Below are 19,861 nucleotides of genomic sequence, written 5' to 3'. Positions count from 1 at the left end.
ATCAACGACTCGCAGCTTCTCAAGCATGCAAACTGGAAGGCGTCGCTTCACTCGATCAGCGATGGGAGTTCCCATCTACGCCGCATATGCTCTTGTCGCAGACGCCGCCCTTTTCAACTCCATGGAGGAAGGCGCGGAAGCACACCACCGAGCCCAGGTCCACCGTCTTTCTACTTCCGAGAAACCTCCTCAGCCTCCTCGTCATTCGGTAGCCCGCTTCAACCATCTGCTTCCCGTGAAAACCATCCCACGCCAAATGTCACCAACGAAAAATCCTGGGCGGCGCGAAGCACTGGCCGACCATTTACCTGCACTGGGCCAAGGCTCCTATTATATCGACGCCCAGCACCAAGTTGTTACTGCAGTAGCCGACCATCGAAGCACCTCCACAGAGAAGTGCCCTCCTCAAACGATGCAGAGACTCTGGCCATAGCAGAGGAGGTCAATCACCCTTCACAACCACGTCTCGTCTACTGTCACCATGCGTTCAGCCTCTCAACGCGCATTCGAATCTCAAAAACTCCCTCCGCATATACCTAGCCGCCAACCCACCAATCCATGTCCGCCTCGAATGGATCCCTGGTCACCAAGTCATACCGTAGAATGAGCTTGCTCACGTTAGCTCTGGCCCGCGAAAAAATCCGTACCGGCCCTCCGACTGTCTGGCCAGCCCATTATAATGCCAAGGCAGACCGCGCTACACACCGACAGGTCCGTCGAGAACACATTCGCAATTTGCGGCAGGTATACGACGAATTCTTCCCTCCCCCTCGCCACTTCTTGTGCCGTGCCGTCGCCATTCTCATTCGACAGGCACAAACACCTTTCCATGTGAACTGTATTCCCCCTATATACTTCACAAACCTGGCAACCCCGCCTATCTCGTGCGTGGTGAGCATCCCTAAAACATGCATACTCCCACGCGCAAAAAAAAAAAAAAAAGAAAAAATGGTTTTTGAGGAAAGGAAATGGCGCAGCAACTGTCTCGCATATTTCGGTGGGCACCCGAACCGCGCGATAAGGAAGAAATAAAGGAGGGAGTGAAAGAAGAAAGGAAGAAAGAGGTGCCGCAATGGAGAGCTCCGGAATTTTTTTCGATTGCCTGGGGGCCTGCAGCGTGCACTAACATCGCACAGCACACAAGCCTCTTTTGCGTTTCGCCTCCATCGAAACGCGGCCGCCACGGTCTTGTTCGAACCCGGGAACTCCGGATCAGTAGCCGAGCGCCCTTACCACTGAGCCAACCCGGCTGGTTAACCCCGCGCCTCTATAACTCCCCCAACCATACCTCCCTCACATCTCGTGCCTCCCTCCTATCACCTCACGCGGGCCCGATGGAGCGCTCCGACAATCTATCAGGTCCTACCGAGGTGTACATAAATAAGCCGGTTACAAAACGACGTCGCCCTGCAAGTTCGAGGAATAGCCGCTCACATTTAAGCCGGCTCGGTACTACAAACCGACTCACACGCGCGTACAGGTGTAGCATGTAGCGACGAAGTGAGAAGTATATACCAGCCGTTCGTGGTTTTCGTGATCCGAAAACTGTGGGCATCTGTACAGCCAGCGCCGCCTCGCGGTAACCGCCGGTGTTACCGAGAAGATTACGCACGCGCACTGCGGCAGCCACAAGCCCACAAGCACGTTGGCGGGCGTGGCGGGAGAAGGCCACGCGCTCGCGCGTTGTTGCTAACACTTGCGAGATCCGCACGAACTGTCCCTTTCAACGATGTCAGTGATGCAGACCCGGCACAGCGCACCCTAGCGCACATCGGTGCAAAGGTCGCGGATGCTACACCCCGCCCGCTATTAATAGGGCTGCCGGGGAGCATTTCCGGACGGACCGTTAACCCGGCCCGGGGACGACCGCGACGAAGAACGGCGGACGGACGACGACGCCGAGACATTCTTCGTCGCAGCAGAGCTGCAGACCAGCGTGCCCTGAATACTGCGCGCGCAGCGCGATGGCGCCGCCGAAACTATCAGCTTTAATTAGCGCTGGCTGCTTAATCAGGCCACGCAATGGCTCACAAGAAAACTAGGAAAAGGCGGACATCCAGCACACGTCACTTCCGCCCAGTGCAGAAGACCGCTGGCTGCCGCATGCACAAAACCAGCTGGCGCGTCGTCGCAAGACAGACGATACCTTCGGCGGGTCGCAGCGCCACAGCAGCCGGTGCAAATGAGTGGGAGACGGGGAAGAGAGAAGCAGTCGGGGCAAACACGTGGGACGAGCAAGTCGCTACAACAGCACCAAGAACACACAAGCAGCGAAGAAACAAAGAGAAAGAGCGAGTAATAACGCGGCAGCGCGTATGCGACCCTGAGACAGGGCGGGACGCACGCTCCTCTCAGATGACAGCCTCATCTTGCGACACGCCTCCCGACAGGGGTTGAGTAGAGCCGTGGAGGAAGCAAGAAAGAAGTTAAGCCCCCCCCCCCTTCCACTGCGAGGCCGCTTGTATAGCAGCCTCGCTCTGAATTCGGCGGCTGTCCAGGCGGGAGCCCGTATCTCTCCTCGGCACGCGTGCCAGCGATTTGCGAGGCTGGGCTCGCAAAATCGCTCGGCGCGGCGACCAACGCCAAGAGGGACGCCCAGCTCCCGAGTGCAAGAGGAAGAAAGAACCCCAGAAAGAACGGGGCAGAAGCGAGGAGGCCTCCCTCCACGGCACGCGACACGTGGGTCCACCATAGCTTGCGCGAGCTTGAAGACAAGCGCCGTGTCGCGCAAATCACTGCGGACACACGAGAGATGCTTGTCCGCTACAAGTTTCATTTCACTCCACTAAGGTTGCCCTGTTCGAAGGAAAATTCAAGAGTTCCAATCGCGGAAATGGAGAAGCAGCTGACGACTGGTTTAATTGCATAACGCAGTCAGAATCACAAACGGGGGAATCAGGGGCGCATTTATTGGCCACTTTTGGAGGGGGCGATTGGAGAAAGGGGGCCAGTCTCATATGCAATATGCAATTCTTAGATATATCGGCTGGGGGGGGGGGGGGGGGGGGGAGCAGACCATTCCCTCCTCCTCTCATAAATCCGCCCCAGAACTGAATCCTGCGGGAGACAAGATTCGACTCGTCTCAGCGCCGTGAACCTTTACTACGTTGCTCACATCGATGCACGTCGTATGCCTTTCGTCGACTGACCGCTCGACTGGTTCCTTACGGCGCTCCTCACGCTCTGAACAGCTATAGGGCCAGAGCCAATCCCGTTACTCTCCAAAGCAGGCGCCCTACAGCGCGGGCCGCAGCTATGCACTCCACCTTGCGCCCGCGGTTCATGTCGCGTACCGTACGTACCAGTCAAGGACTACACCTATTGTTCTTGTCGACATTCATGGCCGTGCCAATTCCGCTCCAACTGACAACGGGCCAGCATCCCGCAGAGAAAGTGTCCGGCCGACTCTGGGGTAGTCACATCGCGACTCCACGGAAGGTGACAACAGGGACACCCCGCTTGTGTCAGCGCCGTTTTCGTCCCCCGCTGCAGAAACGCGTTTGAAATGAGGGACCCAGCAGTGGGGCCACTCCCCTTCATTTTTCCGCGCCCGGCCACCATGGGCGGTACAGCGAAAACTGTCTCGCTCTCTCGCAATGGCCAAAGCAACTGTGAGAGAGTTCTGTATAAGTGCTTGCGTAAGACACACCAACTGCTGCTTTCATTAGGAGATACACAGATCCTGCAAAATGCTTTAAGCGCAAACAGACACAGGCCACGATCAATACGACACACACACAAGCGCTTGTTAGTGCTTGTGCGTCGTCTTTCTCGCGGTCTGGGTCCGTTTGCGCTGAAACATTTTATAAGATCGATATGCACGAACTCGCCCCAAAAGAAGTTTTAAAATGGCGGTCTACGAAGACCGCTCGACAAAGCTGGACAAGCCTATGAGCGAAGGGCATAAACGCGTTCAGCGCGAAAAGGGCATCGCTAGGCCAGAAACGACCACGGGATACGCAACCACATTCGCGGCAGAGCAGCCCGAAACGCAGCCTCCCACCACAAGGTCACATAGTTTCGAGACTGCCACGCCGCGTAGAGCACAGGGCAGCCGCGGTGTTGTTTGCACAAAACTACGTACAGCTCGCGCATAGCTTCGCGACTGCGCGACATGCGTCATATGCGCGGCACCACAGGGGCCCCCTTGTCCCAAAGGAAGGGTCCCCTGGCTGTGCGCCATCTCGCCGCCGCGAAGCACGTGCGCGCCATGGGTTGAGCAATCTCGGCCAGCCGGCCGCGCTCAAGGCCGTGCGACTACTGCACCAGCCGCCGCCACGACGACGACCGCGGCGGCGGGCGAAACATGCGCGCTGGGCTGACCACGCATGCGCGATGTGAATGTCACCGCGGCCCCGGGGTGGACGCACACACGCCGGTATAGTATGTGGAGTTGAAGGAGACTCCGAGACCAAACTGAAGTTGGTCTGTATCAGGAGATTACTAAAAACGGACACTTTATTGCCTAGAAAAGGCCAGAAAACGCAGGTATCACCGCCACAACGAAATGCAAGTATCTGCAAGCAAACGGCGGTGATGTCAAGCCAATTTTCGGTGTTCGGATCTCCGACGCCAGGCTACACCGCCACTCACTTCTAAACAGTGACGACGGAGTCGTTTTCGGTCATGACGTCACGAGTTTGAATCGAGAGGCGGGAAAGAAGTGTTCTATTTTAAAACGCAGTTTTCGAAGCAATAAACGAGTCTTCCGATGCCGAACACACACCGCCAGAAAGAGCCATCCAAATCGATTTTTATTAAGAACAAAAACTGGACACAGTTGTCCCCAGTGTCCCTTCAATTTTTTTCGCAGGCTGCACGGGGGCTACATACGAGACGTGCCGTGGTTAATGTAGATCACCGCGGGCTATGCACTCACATCGGCACTCCACATACGCCTTTTTGCATCTTGCCTTAATTGAAATGCGGCCGCCGGAGCCGGGATTCGATCCCACGACCCGCAGCGGGCGATAAACAAGCGCTGCGTGTAACTACGAGCTCTGCAACGACGTGCCCGGCCTACGGCAGCTGCTATACTACACAGCGTTTCGCACATTCCCACTGTTCTACACCAGAGAAACAGGGTCACCTTCATAGCTTTTAGCGGTCACAAAACGTCCCTTTCAAGTTTCGTACACAGGGAGAGGTCCAGCCGCTACGAGAGGCGCCAGTGTCGATCAGAGGGTATATATCAACTAGTACGCCGCCGTTCTGACACACAAAAACGAACGAACAAACAAAACGCCTGCACATGGAGAGAAATTTTGCTGCGCCTGGACCAGTCCAAAAAAAAAAAAAAATCAGGAAGTGTCAACTAAACCTAAGCACTGAGCGGGCTCCAATCAGTTAGGCTCATTTATTTTAAGGCGACAGCCGTTATTGAGAACATACCCTGAGCGGGTTGTAGTAGTCGTAAAAATCCGCAAGACAAGCCAAGATAGAGACGCAGAAGAGACGACATTCATCTACAGTGTGGGTTTGCCAAACTTTAAAACCTACAGTAATCCGGCACCTGGCAGCAGTGGGTCCTCTGCAGGACAATTCTGCATCCTGCAATGCTTGGACGCAGGGATCGCGTCACTGATCACTCCTAGACTTCATTCGATTAGCAAAACTATTTTAATTTATATAATCTGTATAACCATCCCCTTGTTTCATACTCAGAACCATTTCCCTATCTCCTAAGGCAATGAACTCCGCTAAAAAAAAACAAAAACAGACGTAAGACATGGGAGAGGCCTTTGCCCTGCAGTGGGCGTATGATGATCTCTCCAAATAGAAGACTGCCCTTTACTCGAAGTGGCACCGAGGCGTAGTCACTATGGGTTGCAGTGCACAATGCTCCGCAAAGCTCCCCCATAGCATCAGGTAGAAGTTCTAGGACCAGAAAGTATTAAAAGACCTGAGACAGAAGCAGGCAAGCTTATCCTTCATTGTAACTGTAACCACGGGCAAACGACCAGGACTCCGAAGAGACAAGAATTTTCACAAACACAGCACCAACTTACACAACTCAGCGCTGAATTTGTGTCATTTCTTCTCGACCCTGTCTCCTACGGACTGATTACTGTTGCTCTGTCCGAGTGACCTCTGGCGCGAATCTAAAAGCGTAAGCGCTCGTGAGATATGAATCTGAACTGACCTGAATCGCAGCATACAGATAGGGCACTGTACTCTCGAGATACAGCTGTTCCATTGCAGGTGATGGCCCATTGTCCCTTACAATGACAGCTCTTGTACCCGCCTCGCTGAACTCAAAAAGCGAGCTAATTTCAGCTGGGTGAGTATACAGTGCAACGATTTTTTTTCCCATTACTTTCTATTCGATTCTCATTAATCGCCAGGGCGACTAGCCGGCCCTGTGGATGCCGAACACGAAGGGAGAAATTTATCGGGACTAAAAGAGGAAATGAATAAAGATCGCCGTAGAAGACATCGCCATGCAAGACTCTTCCATTGTCTTAGGTACCGTGACGCGTCGCGCGGCAACACCGTCACTGCGGCCGCTTATCGAGACTGACCCCGCGTTGAACAAACAATGCCATTTCCAGGTTGCCTGTGTAAGCATCGTGCCTCATCTTCTGGCTTTTTTCCCCCACTTTCTTATACACAGAGCGAAACATCTGCGCGTCTTCCGACATATCAGAACGGTCAGTGAGCAGAGCACCTCGTCGACAAGCCGCACAAAACACAGTTCAGCCCACCCCGTGAGCTCTTATAGTGAGGTGGTGACGCCCCCAGGAGAATCTGGGCTGAAAGCAAATTGTACCACTTAGTAGTACGCGGAGCCTCCTACTGCAGGCACAGCTCACCTGCTTGATCTTGCGCAGGTAGGTCTGGGGGAAGTACTTGTGGAAGTACTTTCGGAGGCGCCTCTGCTCGGGCCGGCTCATGCCCAGGTGCGACAGGTCGTCCTCCTCGACGTACTTGAGCTGGCCCACCGAGGAGACCTTGAGGTCGTTGCGCAACGCGTCGTAGTAGGAGGAGAGCTCGGCCTCGAGCAGGAACTCGTAGAGGCTGGGGCCGCCGGCCGCGGGGCCACACCCCGCCGCCCCGCCGCCGGACGACGAGCCCAGGCTGAAGGTGGACGCCGCCGACGGGAACGGCATGGCTCCGCTGGCGCCCGCCCGCCGCCCCCTGCGAGAAAGGGAGGGAGGCAAGGACTGTCAGAACACTTCCACGTACACCCTCCGATGCGATCAGAACAGCGCTGTTCAGCGTTGTGAGGCTTCCTTTCGAATTTTTTTTTTCCTTTGGACTAGCGGTTCTGAAGCGATTTCGGGCATTAGCTGCGCGGATGACAAAATCCATGACATCTAGACTCCCATGTGGCACGTCGGAATTACGTCAGCGGCCACACATTAGCAAACGCACACCGTATCTTAACAATGAACGTGAAAGCGCCAACTTCCTGAAACTGCACTCATCAGGACACCAGGCCGCGAGTCTGCGGTATCAGCGCACGCACGACGTAGGCCGAGCTCTCACTAACCAAGCCCCGCAAGGAGACTCGGCGGCCCCCGAGCCGGTCCCACACAGTACAGTGGAATCCTTAACCACCGCAAGCTAACCTGGCGAATCTACACCCCACCACACAAGAAGAATTTTTTTTTTAAAAAAAAAAGGTAAATAGCTTTAGATTTATTTTACCACTGGGGCTATACTGGAGGCTACGGCGGGCGCCAGGCAAGAGGAAAACTGCTTTAATTAGTTCGCTGATTAACTAAATATGTTAATAAACTTTTCTAATTTTTATTTTAGAGGTTATGTTGTATTCGCAGAATTGGAGATCGTCCTCCAAACAGTCCAACCGAGAAAAAAAATTTTAATTAAAAATTTTTCACGCACGTTACAAGGCGCGAAAATGTCACCCTGGTAGGCATCTTCACACCGTAACTCAGCGGCGGTGAGCGCCTCTGACGTAGTTCGCTCCGCCCTGCGCTTTGCGTCACACGGCTGATATCACCTGAAGCCCGGACGGGCGGCCTGCGCTATCGCTGCTTGTTTCGCTTCGCTCCGCGGCCTCACGGAATGCCGCGTTGGAACAAAAACGCATTGACACAAAGCGCGTGGGCGGAGCGAACTGCGTCACAGGCGCGTCGCTGACGCTGTGCTACAGTGTGAAGCTGACTACCAGGGTGACGTTTTCTCGCTTCGTAACGCGCGCAAAAAAAAAATCATTTTTTTTTTCTTGGCTGGACTGTTTGGAAGACGATCTACAATTCTGCTAATACAACACATCCCCTAAAATGAAAATTATAAAAGTTAATTCACGTATTTAGTTAATCAGCGAACTAATTAAAGTAGTTTGCCTCTTACCTGGCGTCCGCCGTAGCCCTCAGTATAGCCCCAGTGTTAAAAAAATGTAAAGGAATTCACCATTCTTTAAAAATTTTGGACCTTCTAAAAAAAAACACCCGGTATATCACGCTACATGGCCGCGCCAAAGCATGCAGGCAGCCCCGAAAATCCCGAACCCAAAGCAGTGGAAGCCCGCGGTGTCCAGCTCAAGCCTACAGGGCCAAAGACAGCTAGTTCACGGGGCGCATCAAAAAACTGAGGCCATAGGAGCACTGGACTAAGGGCCTCCCCATTTCGGGCGGCGCAGAGCTCTGTATTGAATAAATCGATTTTCATAATCAGAGTCAAAATCCTGATCACCATCACTGAAGCGAAAGATTTCTCTCTCGCTCTTTCCAATTAAAAAGATAGGCGCATGTTCCCAGCCTGAAGCGTTACGCCATGGCGTGTTCCTTTTCTTGTTCATGGCGACACACAGGCTATGAAGGACGCCGTAGTGGCGGGCTAGTCACAATGGCCGGGTTGCTTGCGAAAAGGGAATATACTAAATTGAAATTAAGCGCGATGTGCGTGTGTTTTCAACATAAGAATTTCAAAAATACCGCCTGTTCCTCAGAAAAGAAGAAATAAGTGAACGCAGCGAAGAGGGGCGCGTCAGAGCAGTTTCTTTTTTTTTTTTTTTTTCCCCGACATGGTACGCGTAGTCTAGCGCGACTTATCACGTTATCACGTTCGTTCCGGCAGAAACGGACCAAGAAATGTTTGCTGGCGTGACGGTCACTTAGTCCGTAACAAACATGACGGCGTAGGATAGAGGACTCTTCCGCCTAGCTAAGCTCATATATCCACTGCAGCTTTCTTGAGAGAATAAACTGTGTTCGACAAGTTTTATCCAATGAGGTTTTAAGTGATCACCTTCAAATCGTGTTAGACTGCACATGCGCTTGTTCAGTAACATCGGCCGTAGAGCATCGAACGGCAAGGTGCACCGATTTCGTCATTGCGCATGAAATGTCCCCGGCCTTGGAGAAGCGATTGCCTTTTCCGCAGCTGGCCAAGGTGCGCAGTTCACAGCTTGCATTCCGCCTTCCCTCAACAAAGGGGGTCCAATTTTTGATGGGCGCTGCGCAGCCTGACATTTGCGGGGCCTTCACCAACGGTAAATTTGCCGCGGAGGCACGGTGCACCGCAGACATTTCCATGCCCGCGTCTCCCACTTCATAAGATGACTCATTCACTGACTCATCTGCTCACACATTCAACCCTGAGCGAGGCAGAAATCGGCTCGTCTATCAAAATCAGCCCAGTTGAATCCGCTGCAGGACACAGCCCTCTCTAATGACCTCCAATCTATTACGGCTGCGAAAAAATAAATGGGCGGGGGGGAGGGGTCCGCACTAAGAAGGAACAATTGACAGCCCGAAGGAACCCACGTTCGCGTTTAAACTAGAGTGTAATCCGAGACGATAAGCCAGGCATGTGGGCATATTTTTCCCCGGGGAGAGGGGGTGCCGGGCGACGCATGCACAACGACAGCACTGGCAGGACGGCTGAAAGGAAGGAGGGGGAAGCAGGGGCCCTGGAGGCGAGGCCTGCGTTGGACTCCAAATACAAACGAATGCTGTTACCAGTTCTACAGACAGCAGCAGTCAACGTTGCTTGGCTGAATGCGGTTCTCTGGCGGAAGAACCTGAAGAGCAGAGTGGAGTGCAGGGCAATGAGCCTCGCTCCTTCCTTCAGCACAACCATATTTCACGCTCTCCAAAGTACAGAAGTCGGGCCTCACGCAGTCCGTCATGTTCGCGTTTGTCTAGACAAGGTCAAACTCCGCGGCGCCGCCCGAGTAAATCACGCGTCCTGTTTTAGGAAGACCCCATGCCGATGGAGGAACAGGGGGAGGGGTTTCGCCGGATGCGCGCGTCCCGCAAGAAGTGCCGCGACAGCACCGCCAAAAGGTCGCCCCCTCTCGAGGGGAGGGGTCCGCGCACCGAGAATAGGCGCGCTAGCTGCAGCCGTGAGTCAGAGCAACGGGTGCGCGGACCTTGACCGGCCCCTCGCGGGGACCGGAGGCACCAACAACTCCGACGAACCGCACCTCGCCGACCGAAAACAAGCTCTGTCGGCCAGCCACAACGACCGCGGCTCATCCGCTGTGGTGTGCTCGATACCCAATCACTGCGTACGCCTCCGCAAAAATAAATCGACGGAAGAATGAAACTCCATGGTAAAACGGCACACGTATAGTATAGTCCGGGCAGCTGGAAAAGCAGTGTCCGCGTCATAGGCCAGGGTGCGCACCGGTCTTCAGCTTTAGGTTAATCATCCAGTCACTACGTGATGTGGAAAGGAGTGTAGAAAATCGAAGCCGTGAACTCAAGCTCGGAATCCAAGTGCCACTGAGTCCCGCAACTGGTGAGATGTAATGAACAACGCGCCTACGTAGGCCGGCAACTGCGGAACAAGTACAATATTCTTCCCAGCTGCCGTGTCAGCTCAGTACAAGCACGGGTACGTTTACGTGAAAATTAAAGAGACTTTTAAGCCAAATTAAATATGTCTCGACGTTGTCCCGGCGAGTGATTCGTACGATAGAAGGCGCGTCGCTGCGGGCACGCGCACTTACGCACTGCCGCAAGTGCATAAGAAACATCATGCATGTTCGGTATGTGGCCAACCGCGGGCTGTACAGGTCAACGCAACCTGCATCGCTGGCGAAGTCGTATACAGAGCCACGCGACGACCGCGCACATAGAGCGATCAGGCGTGACGCCGCGCGCCGATGGCAAAACATCCGGCGTTCGCACGCTCGTTTATAGATACAAACACGGATGCACGTCACGTGTGTGCGGCCAATGATGGGGCCCCCTGGCCCGGGCCCTGCTTCGGCGGAACAATGAACGCGCGTCCGGGTGCCGCTGGGCAACAATCGAACGGTGGCCGCAGCCAAGGCGTGAGTCGACTGAGGTTCACCACTCAGTCGAAGCGACACACGGGCTCGACGAAAATATAACCACCACTTCTTCCGGCCACTGCTTACGCCGCTCGCTATACACGAACACGGAACTCTGATCATGCTATAGTTATGAAACTCCCCAAAGGGCCCAGGTAGTACAAGTCCAGCGGTCTGAGTGGACTAAAACGCGTAGGTTAACAGAATGTCACGCCACCGTCGGCTTTCAGAGGAACCGCTCAGTCGTGCTCTAAGCAGGAACACAGGACGCCACCGATAGCTGCAGCCGCCACAAGACGCGCCGCTGACCGTTCTTCAGCCATCTAAAAGGGTGTGCGCGCGCTTGTGTTCCGTCCGTCGACTCTCGGAAGAGGCGCTTCCAAACGGCGTCAAAGGAGAACGTCTCTTCGTCGCCATCCCCTCGTCGACGGGCGCTCCGTCTCCCGGGTGAACAACGGGACGCCCTGTTTCGCGAGCACCGAAATAGAGCGACGAGGCGAAAAGAACAGAAAGGACAAAAGTGCCAGTCGTGTGGGCTCGGCTGCGTCCATCTGGACCCGCCCGCGGATAAGCGAGACTCCACTAAAGGAGAGCCCACGCACGCCGGCGACGAGGACGAGCAATTCCGGGTCGCCGGCGGCAGGGCGCGAGAGAAGCGCCGCGCTGCGTTATAAGAGCTCTTCCCTTGTCTCTGCCCAGAGCTATTTGACCACGTCAGTTACGAATTGCTCTGAATCAAAACCAGGGCATGTCGCGCGTAAAAATTCTAAAGGGTGGGGGGGGGGGGGGGGGGGGGGGGGTAGCAAATCGTGCGCGCCGCCAACAAGTCACCCAGTTCGCTACCGATGACTTATCCGCGAGCCTGTGCGCGTTTTCGGCAGTCCTGAGAAGGCTCGTACGAATGTGGCAGCAGGTAGCATGACTCTCCTCGTTTTCATGTCCTGAACCTATGAGAGCGCCAGGTCAGGCGGCAAGGTAAGTCTCCCGACTGCGTGGTACGCAGTCACGAGTTCTCGCCTATGCATACACGCGACAAGCGTGAGCACCATTTGTCGCTACCACTATACCCGTGGAGACGTAAAATCTCACGCGCCAATGCGCCGGGCGTCCTCACTGGGATGTGGCACCGTTCCAGAATCTGTGCGTTTTCAGAGCCAACAACGCTCATCAAACGGCGTTACCTTCGGAAACAGCCGCGGAGCGCGTGGGGGCCAACGACTCGCGCGCGCAATCAGCCGCGGTGATAGGTGCCGATAAGATGCATCACTCAAGGGCTGCGGACGTGCGGGCGTGCAGGCGCGTAACCCTAATAAACTGCCTCGTACAGGCCCGCTGCAATTGCAGCGGAAGAGATAACGACAGCAGAGTACGCAACCAGGCTTTACCATTCGCGAACTGCACCACCGGGACACAGATAGCACAAGGGTACGTCACGTGCAGAGTCGCAGATACCGATAGACACCTTATCAACGTTTCAGGCAACCTTTCTCCTTAGCGCCTTGAGCCAGTGGTCCGGCAGGCGCAAACACTCCAAGGAGTGAAGATGCCCTCCCCTTTCTTTACTCGCTACGTGCTCATGTTTTGCACAGATTTACACAGCGCTGTTCAGAGGCTATTTGTGGGTCTAGGATTGTGGCGCCGAAGCCGATGAGAATCCGCCGCCTGGCGGCAGCGGGTTTCCCGCCCACAAATCCTTCGTCATATCTCGCTTGGACTGCATCATCGCTCTCACATTCCAAATATGCACACAGTTCTTGCCAGTGTAAATGGCTGTAAAAATTTCTTCCAAGATATTTAAAAGCAAGCGTGTGCTCGAGAAAACATTTGTTCACGGTTATTATAAGATTGCTGCCACCACTACTATAAGAGACTGCATTAATAGGCGTGGCACGTGAATAAAATAGGATATATTTCATTTTCCTCACATTAACAGCTCGTTTGTTTGCCAAGAACCGTTCGGAAATATTGCCACGAAAGGTCGCAGCTAGCAGTGGCGCGGGACAGAGTACTCGCGCTAGGCCGGAGGATATTAAAAATTTTGTCAAAGCCATCGGTCATCACGTCTCATTCTTCGGCTGCCCGCCACGTAACAATATCTAATAAAAAATATAGGGTCACTAACCAAGTCAAAGTTTAATTAAACGCACTAACGTTTCGGAAGCCCTACGTCTTCCTTGTTCACAATCTTGTAAACACCTTGTTCACAATCTTGTGGATTGTGAACAAGTCGTAGGGCTTCCGAAACGTCAGTACGTTCAATTAAACTTTGACTTGGTCAGTGACCCCATATTTTTTATTATACCTCCACCTGACCAAACGATGTTTCGTCGAACTCTTGACTACTACAAATATATTTAACCCCTTGCAAATACTAGTTATTGTACATTACTTGCCATAATTAGAATTGCTACATCATCAGCATGCATTGATAATTAGAAAGTGTTAAGAGTACTTTATAAGTCGTTCACATATAAGGTGAAGGAAATAGCCAAAGAACGGATCCCCGTGCAACGCTTGTTTGTAAGTTTAAAAAGAAGCTGAAATGTAATTCATTACCAGTTTTCCGGCGTCCATGAATGTAATCAGAAAAAACTCAGAAGCCCTGTCACGGAAGTCATATCTCTAACATTTTTGTTAATAAAATACTCAGATCAAAGGTATTAAATTTATTTTTTACACGAAGAAAAACCACTGCTAAGAATTTATTATTGTTTAGTGAAGTGATTTTCTGCGATAATGTGAGCACTGCAGCTGGGGTCGAATAACGCGGTCGAAACCTATGCTGTTTGGGACCAACAACATTAAATTTGTCCAGGAATTTATAGATTCTTTTCGCAGTACTTTTTTCCTTGACGAGGTTGCTTACGATACTTAAAACAGAGACCAGTCTATAACTAGAAGGATCTCCCCAGTAACCATCTTTATACACTAGCCCAGCCCTGGCTACCTTTGAAGGATGGGCATGTTAAAGTGAGGGAGCAGTTAAACATGTGACAAAATTTGGCAGTGGCTTACTTAGCTCGGCTATGCCAGGATATACGTAGCGCTTGGTTAGCCTAGGTTAATCTTGTCAGGCATGCAATACAGCTGGCGAAGCGAGCGGGGGCGTGCGCAACGACGAGGCAAGCGGTGTGACGTCATGCCAGATGGCGCGGCGAGCGCGCGTGCGTCCGCCAGCTACGGCGGTTGCTAGGCAACGGCTCAAGGATCGGAGCACCGCCACAGCGAAATCTCAAGTACGTGGCCAGTGTAGCTTTCGCTACAATACTCCAGGGTCCCAAGATATCACTATAACCTTTTATTAAATCAGGCTTAATACCGTTCAGTCCGCTGGCTTCATTTACTGGCATATTTCAAACTCCACATTCAATTTTTCTTAAGATCAATGTCATAAGTTAGAGAAGAGTTGGACAATGAGTACAATATTAAAGTCTTATATGTACACTGTGCACGGCTCTAGGGTCTCAGGTAGAGAAGTTTGCACAGCTGGATTGCAAACAACGTTCTTCACGACGTTCCATATTCTTTTTGTTTCCTTCAGACTACTCGACAAGAGTGGAGTAGTGCTCTTTTTTTCCGAGCGTTTAATAAAGACACGGTTTTGTTTCTTAAAATTTTGAACTGACCTAAATGTCAAATATTACCTTCATGTCGTTTCCACCTGTTTTAAAAGAAATTTTGTGCACCTGGACAGCTAGATCACGCACCGCGTCGCGCCGACTCTCCAGGACTTTGCCGCTTGCATCGACATGTATGCAGCAGTTTCTTCTGTTCTCATCATATCGCGGGCTCAAGATGTCGCCCCCACCTGAGGGCCACACTCGACCCACCTGCCTTAACTACCAACCCTCAAGTGGCTAATAAAGTTGTTTATCTCTCTGACCGCCGGTTTAGACTGACATCTCTTTCGTCCCGGGTTATTGAAAAGCAAAAGAATTTCATGCACATTGGACAGCTCCACACCACAATCAGAAGAGCTTATTTCAAACTTTCGTGAACAAAACATCCAAGCATTTTCCCTTTTTCTTTTCCTGTCCCTCATCTTCTAGAGTTTTATTTCTGAATTGACGCCCTAATGCCCCCCCACCCCCCCCACCCTTTCGTGGTACGTGATTACGCCGGCTCTCTTTTCGTCACTCTCTCCACTTCGCCATGAGAAGAGGGTTAGAAGAGAAAGAAAATGCACAAAAGGAGATGTGCACAGACAGACGCCACGCACGGCCCAGAGCATGGACGGGTGGTTCCGATCCGCACAACCCGGTCGAGTTCTGGGCTGAGGTCTTCGCCCCGGACGCAACTGACCTCGACGAGTCCGCACCAGAAATCGCAGCAGAGGGGTGCGCTACGGCTCGGCCTGGCAACTCTCGGGACAGGGATCCAATGAGATCGCGGAAATCGCATACGTCACCGCTTCGCGAGCGTTGCCCTCTCCGCTTACCCGGAACGCCGTAATAACAATGCCTCAAACGGGGCCAGACGCTAACGTGGACAAAACTGAAACAAAACAAAATAAGCCCGGAGAAAACACAAGAGCTACAGATCTTTCGGTTCGACGAAATCGAATTTGCCATACTAACTATAAGCTACTGGGAAATCCTAGCACCAATCAAAGGGTGTAGAAGTGTCGTTGGCGGCTACTGCTGTGGCGAAAGCGAAACAAAGAAGGCGAGATTCGGATGACCCGGCGATTTCCAGGAAGGAGACAGCTCAGCCGCACTGGCAGCGTCCGCGCCCGCTCCGGTTCCAAAGGCTGCACGCGCGCGGCCCCGAAGCGGCATCGCGAGCGATCAATCTCGGGGGCGGCGCCGCCCGCAACAATGGGCGACCCGCGAAACCGGGGGCAACAGGCGCGGCTTCAGAGAAAGTACAAGGAGAAGGGGGCTGCTGCTGCTGCCCACACCCTCCGCACGCGGCCCACGCTGACGACAAGCGGTCGAATCAGCCGAGTCACGCGGCCGGGGAAAAGACCGGAAAGAGGCCCCGGGTTCGGGTCAATGGGCCATCCGTGAAAACGCCAACGAGAGAGACCGCGAAGGCTGCATTCTCTCAGCGCGCCGATCCGCCACGCTATTCGCATAGATCTACGAATGCGCCAGGCCAAGCTTACTCTGTTCTGACACTCCCTTTTCGACACAGCCTGCTAGCGTTGCTTACTCCGGTCGTAGACAACACATTATCGTTATTACTTCAAGTGTTCATTATCGGCGCTCTGCAAAGGAGAGCTTCACGCCCCGTCTCACTCTTGCCGCGCTGTGGAGACGGCTGCGCGTGCTCGTGCTCATACGCCAAACTTTTTGACAGCCGCCGATGCCCGTGTCCCTTAACCGTTTTTTTTTTCTCTTTAACCCCCTTTACAGCAGCGTTCAAACAAATGTCCAGCCTCACGGTCATCCGCGCGAGAGAGCTTCCTAGGGAAGCTTGGCTTCCCTAAAATGTCCCGCGAGTGAGGGCAGCAAGGGGTCAAATGTTCGACTACGGCCTGCAACCGCGCGGGATGGTGGAGAGAACGAACTTGAAGACGAGCAGGCGAGAGCACACAAGACAAAGACGTCTCCGCGACCTGAGGTAAACGAGTAAGCGCCTCACACAGGCCGGCACCGGCTCAGATCGGCGGCGGCACGTGTACCGGCACTTAATGAAGAGGCAATCAAGCATTCCAGATGAACTTGCCTTGAGAGATAAGCAAGGAGTGCGGTCATCGTTATAAGTGCGCCAAAGCGACACCGACAGGACTCCGATTCCATGTTCTCTATGTTTTGATGCACGGAGATAACCGCTAAACCTTTTCAGACGCCGCATCCGGCAGAAGGGTTCGTTGAATCATGAAACGAAAGACGTGTACCATGCGAAGCCCGTGCACTTTACACAACCCCACCGTGGTCTAAATTAATGCGGATCCCTCCACTACGGCGTCCCTCATTGCTCTAATGTCGTTTTGGGGATTTACACCCCACACACCATACCATAAAACAAAACACAGCAAGAAAAGAAAAACGAAGTTACGTTGATAGAAAACATACAAACCAAAAATATCGGCATGCATCAGCGCGCTGTCTTTCTATCACACACACACGCGCGCACGCACGTGCGTGCGTGGTATTTGCGAGTTAGACCAAAAGGCGCAGTGCCTGAAGAAGTAAGCTGCAATAAACGCGTTCCAAATATAGCCTGAAAACTGTCTTCACCCGCCAGAGGCATCTGTCCTGCGAAGTCAGCGTATGTTTTTGTTTATTCCTTCTGTTGTATGTAAGCTCACCCACACACCAACCAGTACCACCGTTCATAAAGCTAAAAAAAAAAAAAAGATCTATAAACATAACCAGTATCACGCAATGTCTCCTTTGAGCATGCGGTCGATACGGAGGAGTCTGCCACACAAAACCTTTCGCCCACAGAAGAAATCGCGAAGTCAAAATGAGACTCCCGAGCTGACCAGGACCTCCAAATTCAGCGACATGCAGCACACTTCGCGAGAGGCTTGCGAAGCTGCCGAGCCGTTCTTCAGGACGTCTATGACGCCGTTAGCATTTTAAAAACACAAATAGCGACGGCGCTCGTTTCTTCGTGCTAGCTCGGAGTAGCACTAAACCGTCGCAGGAGTCTATTAGCAAGGCCCCCGGAAACCGTACTCGATCGGACCAGCCGCAAAGTGGGCCCCATATTTCCGGCAGAGAGCGCACAATCGCACTGCCGGAGCGCGTAATTGGCAATCTCACGCTTTGCTCAAGCAGCCAACTCGCGAAACGCAGCCAGAGAGAGCTGCGGGAGCCACGTCCGTCGTTTCACTTCAGTGCGTCAATGAGCGCTCGCGGCCGCAAATCGCTCAGGGGCGCAGTCAGTGGCGCGCCTGCTTGCTTGGACGGACTCGAAGCGCGAGAAGGCCGCAGCTGCACCGCACTTCCGCCCTGCACGCGAGGTGCACGGAGGGGAAGAGAATGAATACTAAATATGGATATGAGACCACAAGGACGTTCGATACAGGGGCGAATTAACGAGAGAGATAGTACGCAGTGTATTTCTCATTAGTATATTGCGGTGACCTAACGATCGCAGCGCTAGACTGTGCCCGTTAGTATGAAACGCTTCGGCCGTTTCTCCTTCCCAGCGATGGACGCGACCGAAACCTTCGCGTTGTTAAAGCGGCAGTGAAAATTATTGAGAAAGACCCTACCTTAACTGAAGACAAAGCTTTTATAGCAAAGTCCAGGAGATGAAACGCAGGTGTCACCATCACCGGCCGACACAGTTTGCCGGCGCGGATCCCATAGGCTAGGTTAAATCGCCATTCACTTCAAAACGGTGATCATGGAGTCCTTTTCGGGGTTGACGTCACGAGTTCGAATCGAGTGACGGGAAAATTTTTCAATGCTATTTCCTCAGCAATAAATGACTATTTTGCTGGCGGACAAAAATCAGCATGCCCAGCAAGGCCCACAGAATCGATGTCATTGCGAGAGAATTACTTGGTTTGTTGCACGAAAACCTCGCCGTCATCAGAAAGCCGTGGCCACTAAAGATGTCAACACTCCTCCTAGTGTCACCGCCGCGGCCCAGGCAAAAGATGGTTTGGTTTGGTTTGGTTTATGGGGTTTAACGTCCCAAAGCGACTAAGGCTATGAGAGACGCCGTAGTGGAGGGCTCCGGAAATTTCGACCACCTGGGGTTCTTTAACGTGCACTGACATCGCACAGTACACGGGCCTCTAGAATTTCTCCTCCAAAGAAATTCCAGCCGCCGCGGCCGGGATCGAACCCGCGTCTTTCGGGTCAGCAGCCGAGCACCATAGCCGCTGAGCCACCGCGGCGGCGCAAAAGATGGTTTGGTTTGGTTTATTGGGGTTTAACGTCCCAAAGCGACTCAGGCCATGAGGGACGCCGGAGTGGAGGGCTCCGGAAATTTCGACCACCTGGGGTTCTTTAACGTTCACTGACATCGCACAGTACGCGGGCCTCTAGAATTTCTTCTCCAAAGAAATTCAACCGCCGCGGCCGGGATCGAACCCGCGTCTTTCGGGTCAGCAGCCGAGCGCCATAACCACTGAGCCACCGCGGCGGCGGCCCAGGCAAAAGAGGAAAACATTCCTTCTTGCACTGCGGATGGAATGGGACTCTCTCTGCCTTGACGAAACACAACACAAAGAGGAAGCTCGCAGCCGCAGCTGGAAACGTGTTTGGGGGCGCCCCTCCTCCTCCTTTGGGGTGGCTACACAGTACCCCTTCAGTCGGATAACAAAGCAGACCATGCTCAAGATGGAAGCGGCTGGTCCTATCCGCCTCCACCGCAAGCATGGGGCGAGAGGCCCGCCTGACTTGATATAGGTCGTGTAAACATGCGGGCAGACGAGCCCAAATGGGGCGTAGCGAGTGCCGGGAATGCCTTCGCTGTCCTTTGTTCCTGCTTTATCTTGTTGCCGCGCCGACCTTTCGCCACCTGACATGTCACTTTCACGCAACTCAGGAAGATGCTATGAGCGGAAACCGCAAGATAAAACTTTGAGCTAAAACCTATCCATTGGGCGGGGAGGATGTCGAAACGTACCCCCTGTCCTTTCTACTATCCCCTCACCCCTTTCCTTTCACTTCTACACACTGTCTGCTATCCTTTATTTCC

The 19,861-nt window shown here is 53.1% G+C and overlaps 1 protein-coding gene across 2 annotated transcripts in view; it reads right to left on the bottom strand.

The window, feature by feature from the left end:
- Window positions 1-19,861, bottom strand: part of Ack-like (activated Cdc42 kinase-like) — a 79,682-nt gene that overhangs the window by 25,128 nt on the left and 34,693 nt on the right. For both annotated transcript variants that reach the window (XM_089575080.1, XM_089575079.1), the window contains exon 2: window positions 6,813-7,137. In XM_089575080.1, the coding sequence (XP_089431206.1) occupies window positions 6,813-7,109 (297 nt within the window). In that variant the 5' untranslated portion in view covers window positions 7,110-7,137. The remainder of the gene's footprint in view (window positions 1-6,812; window positions 7,138-19,861) is intronic.

Source organism: Amblyomma mixtum, chromosome 2 (genome assembly GCF_055824585.1).
Source record: "Amblyomma mixtum isolate Tamu chromosome 2, ASM5582458v1, whole genome shotgun sequence".
Classification (NCBI taxonomy): domain Eukaryota; kingdom Metazoa; phylum Arthropoda; class Arachnida; order Ixodida; family Ixodidae; genus Amblyomma; species Amblyomma mixtum.
Note: the sequence above shows the minus strand (reverse complement) of the source record. Positions and strands in the feature narration are given on the sequence as shown.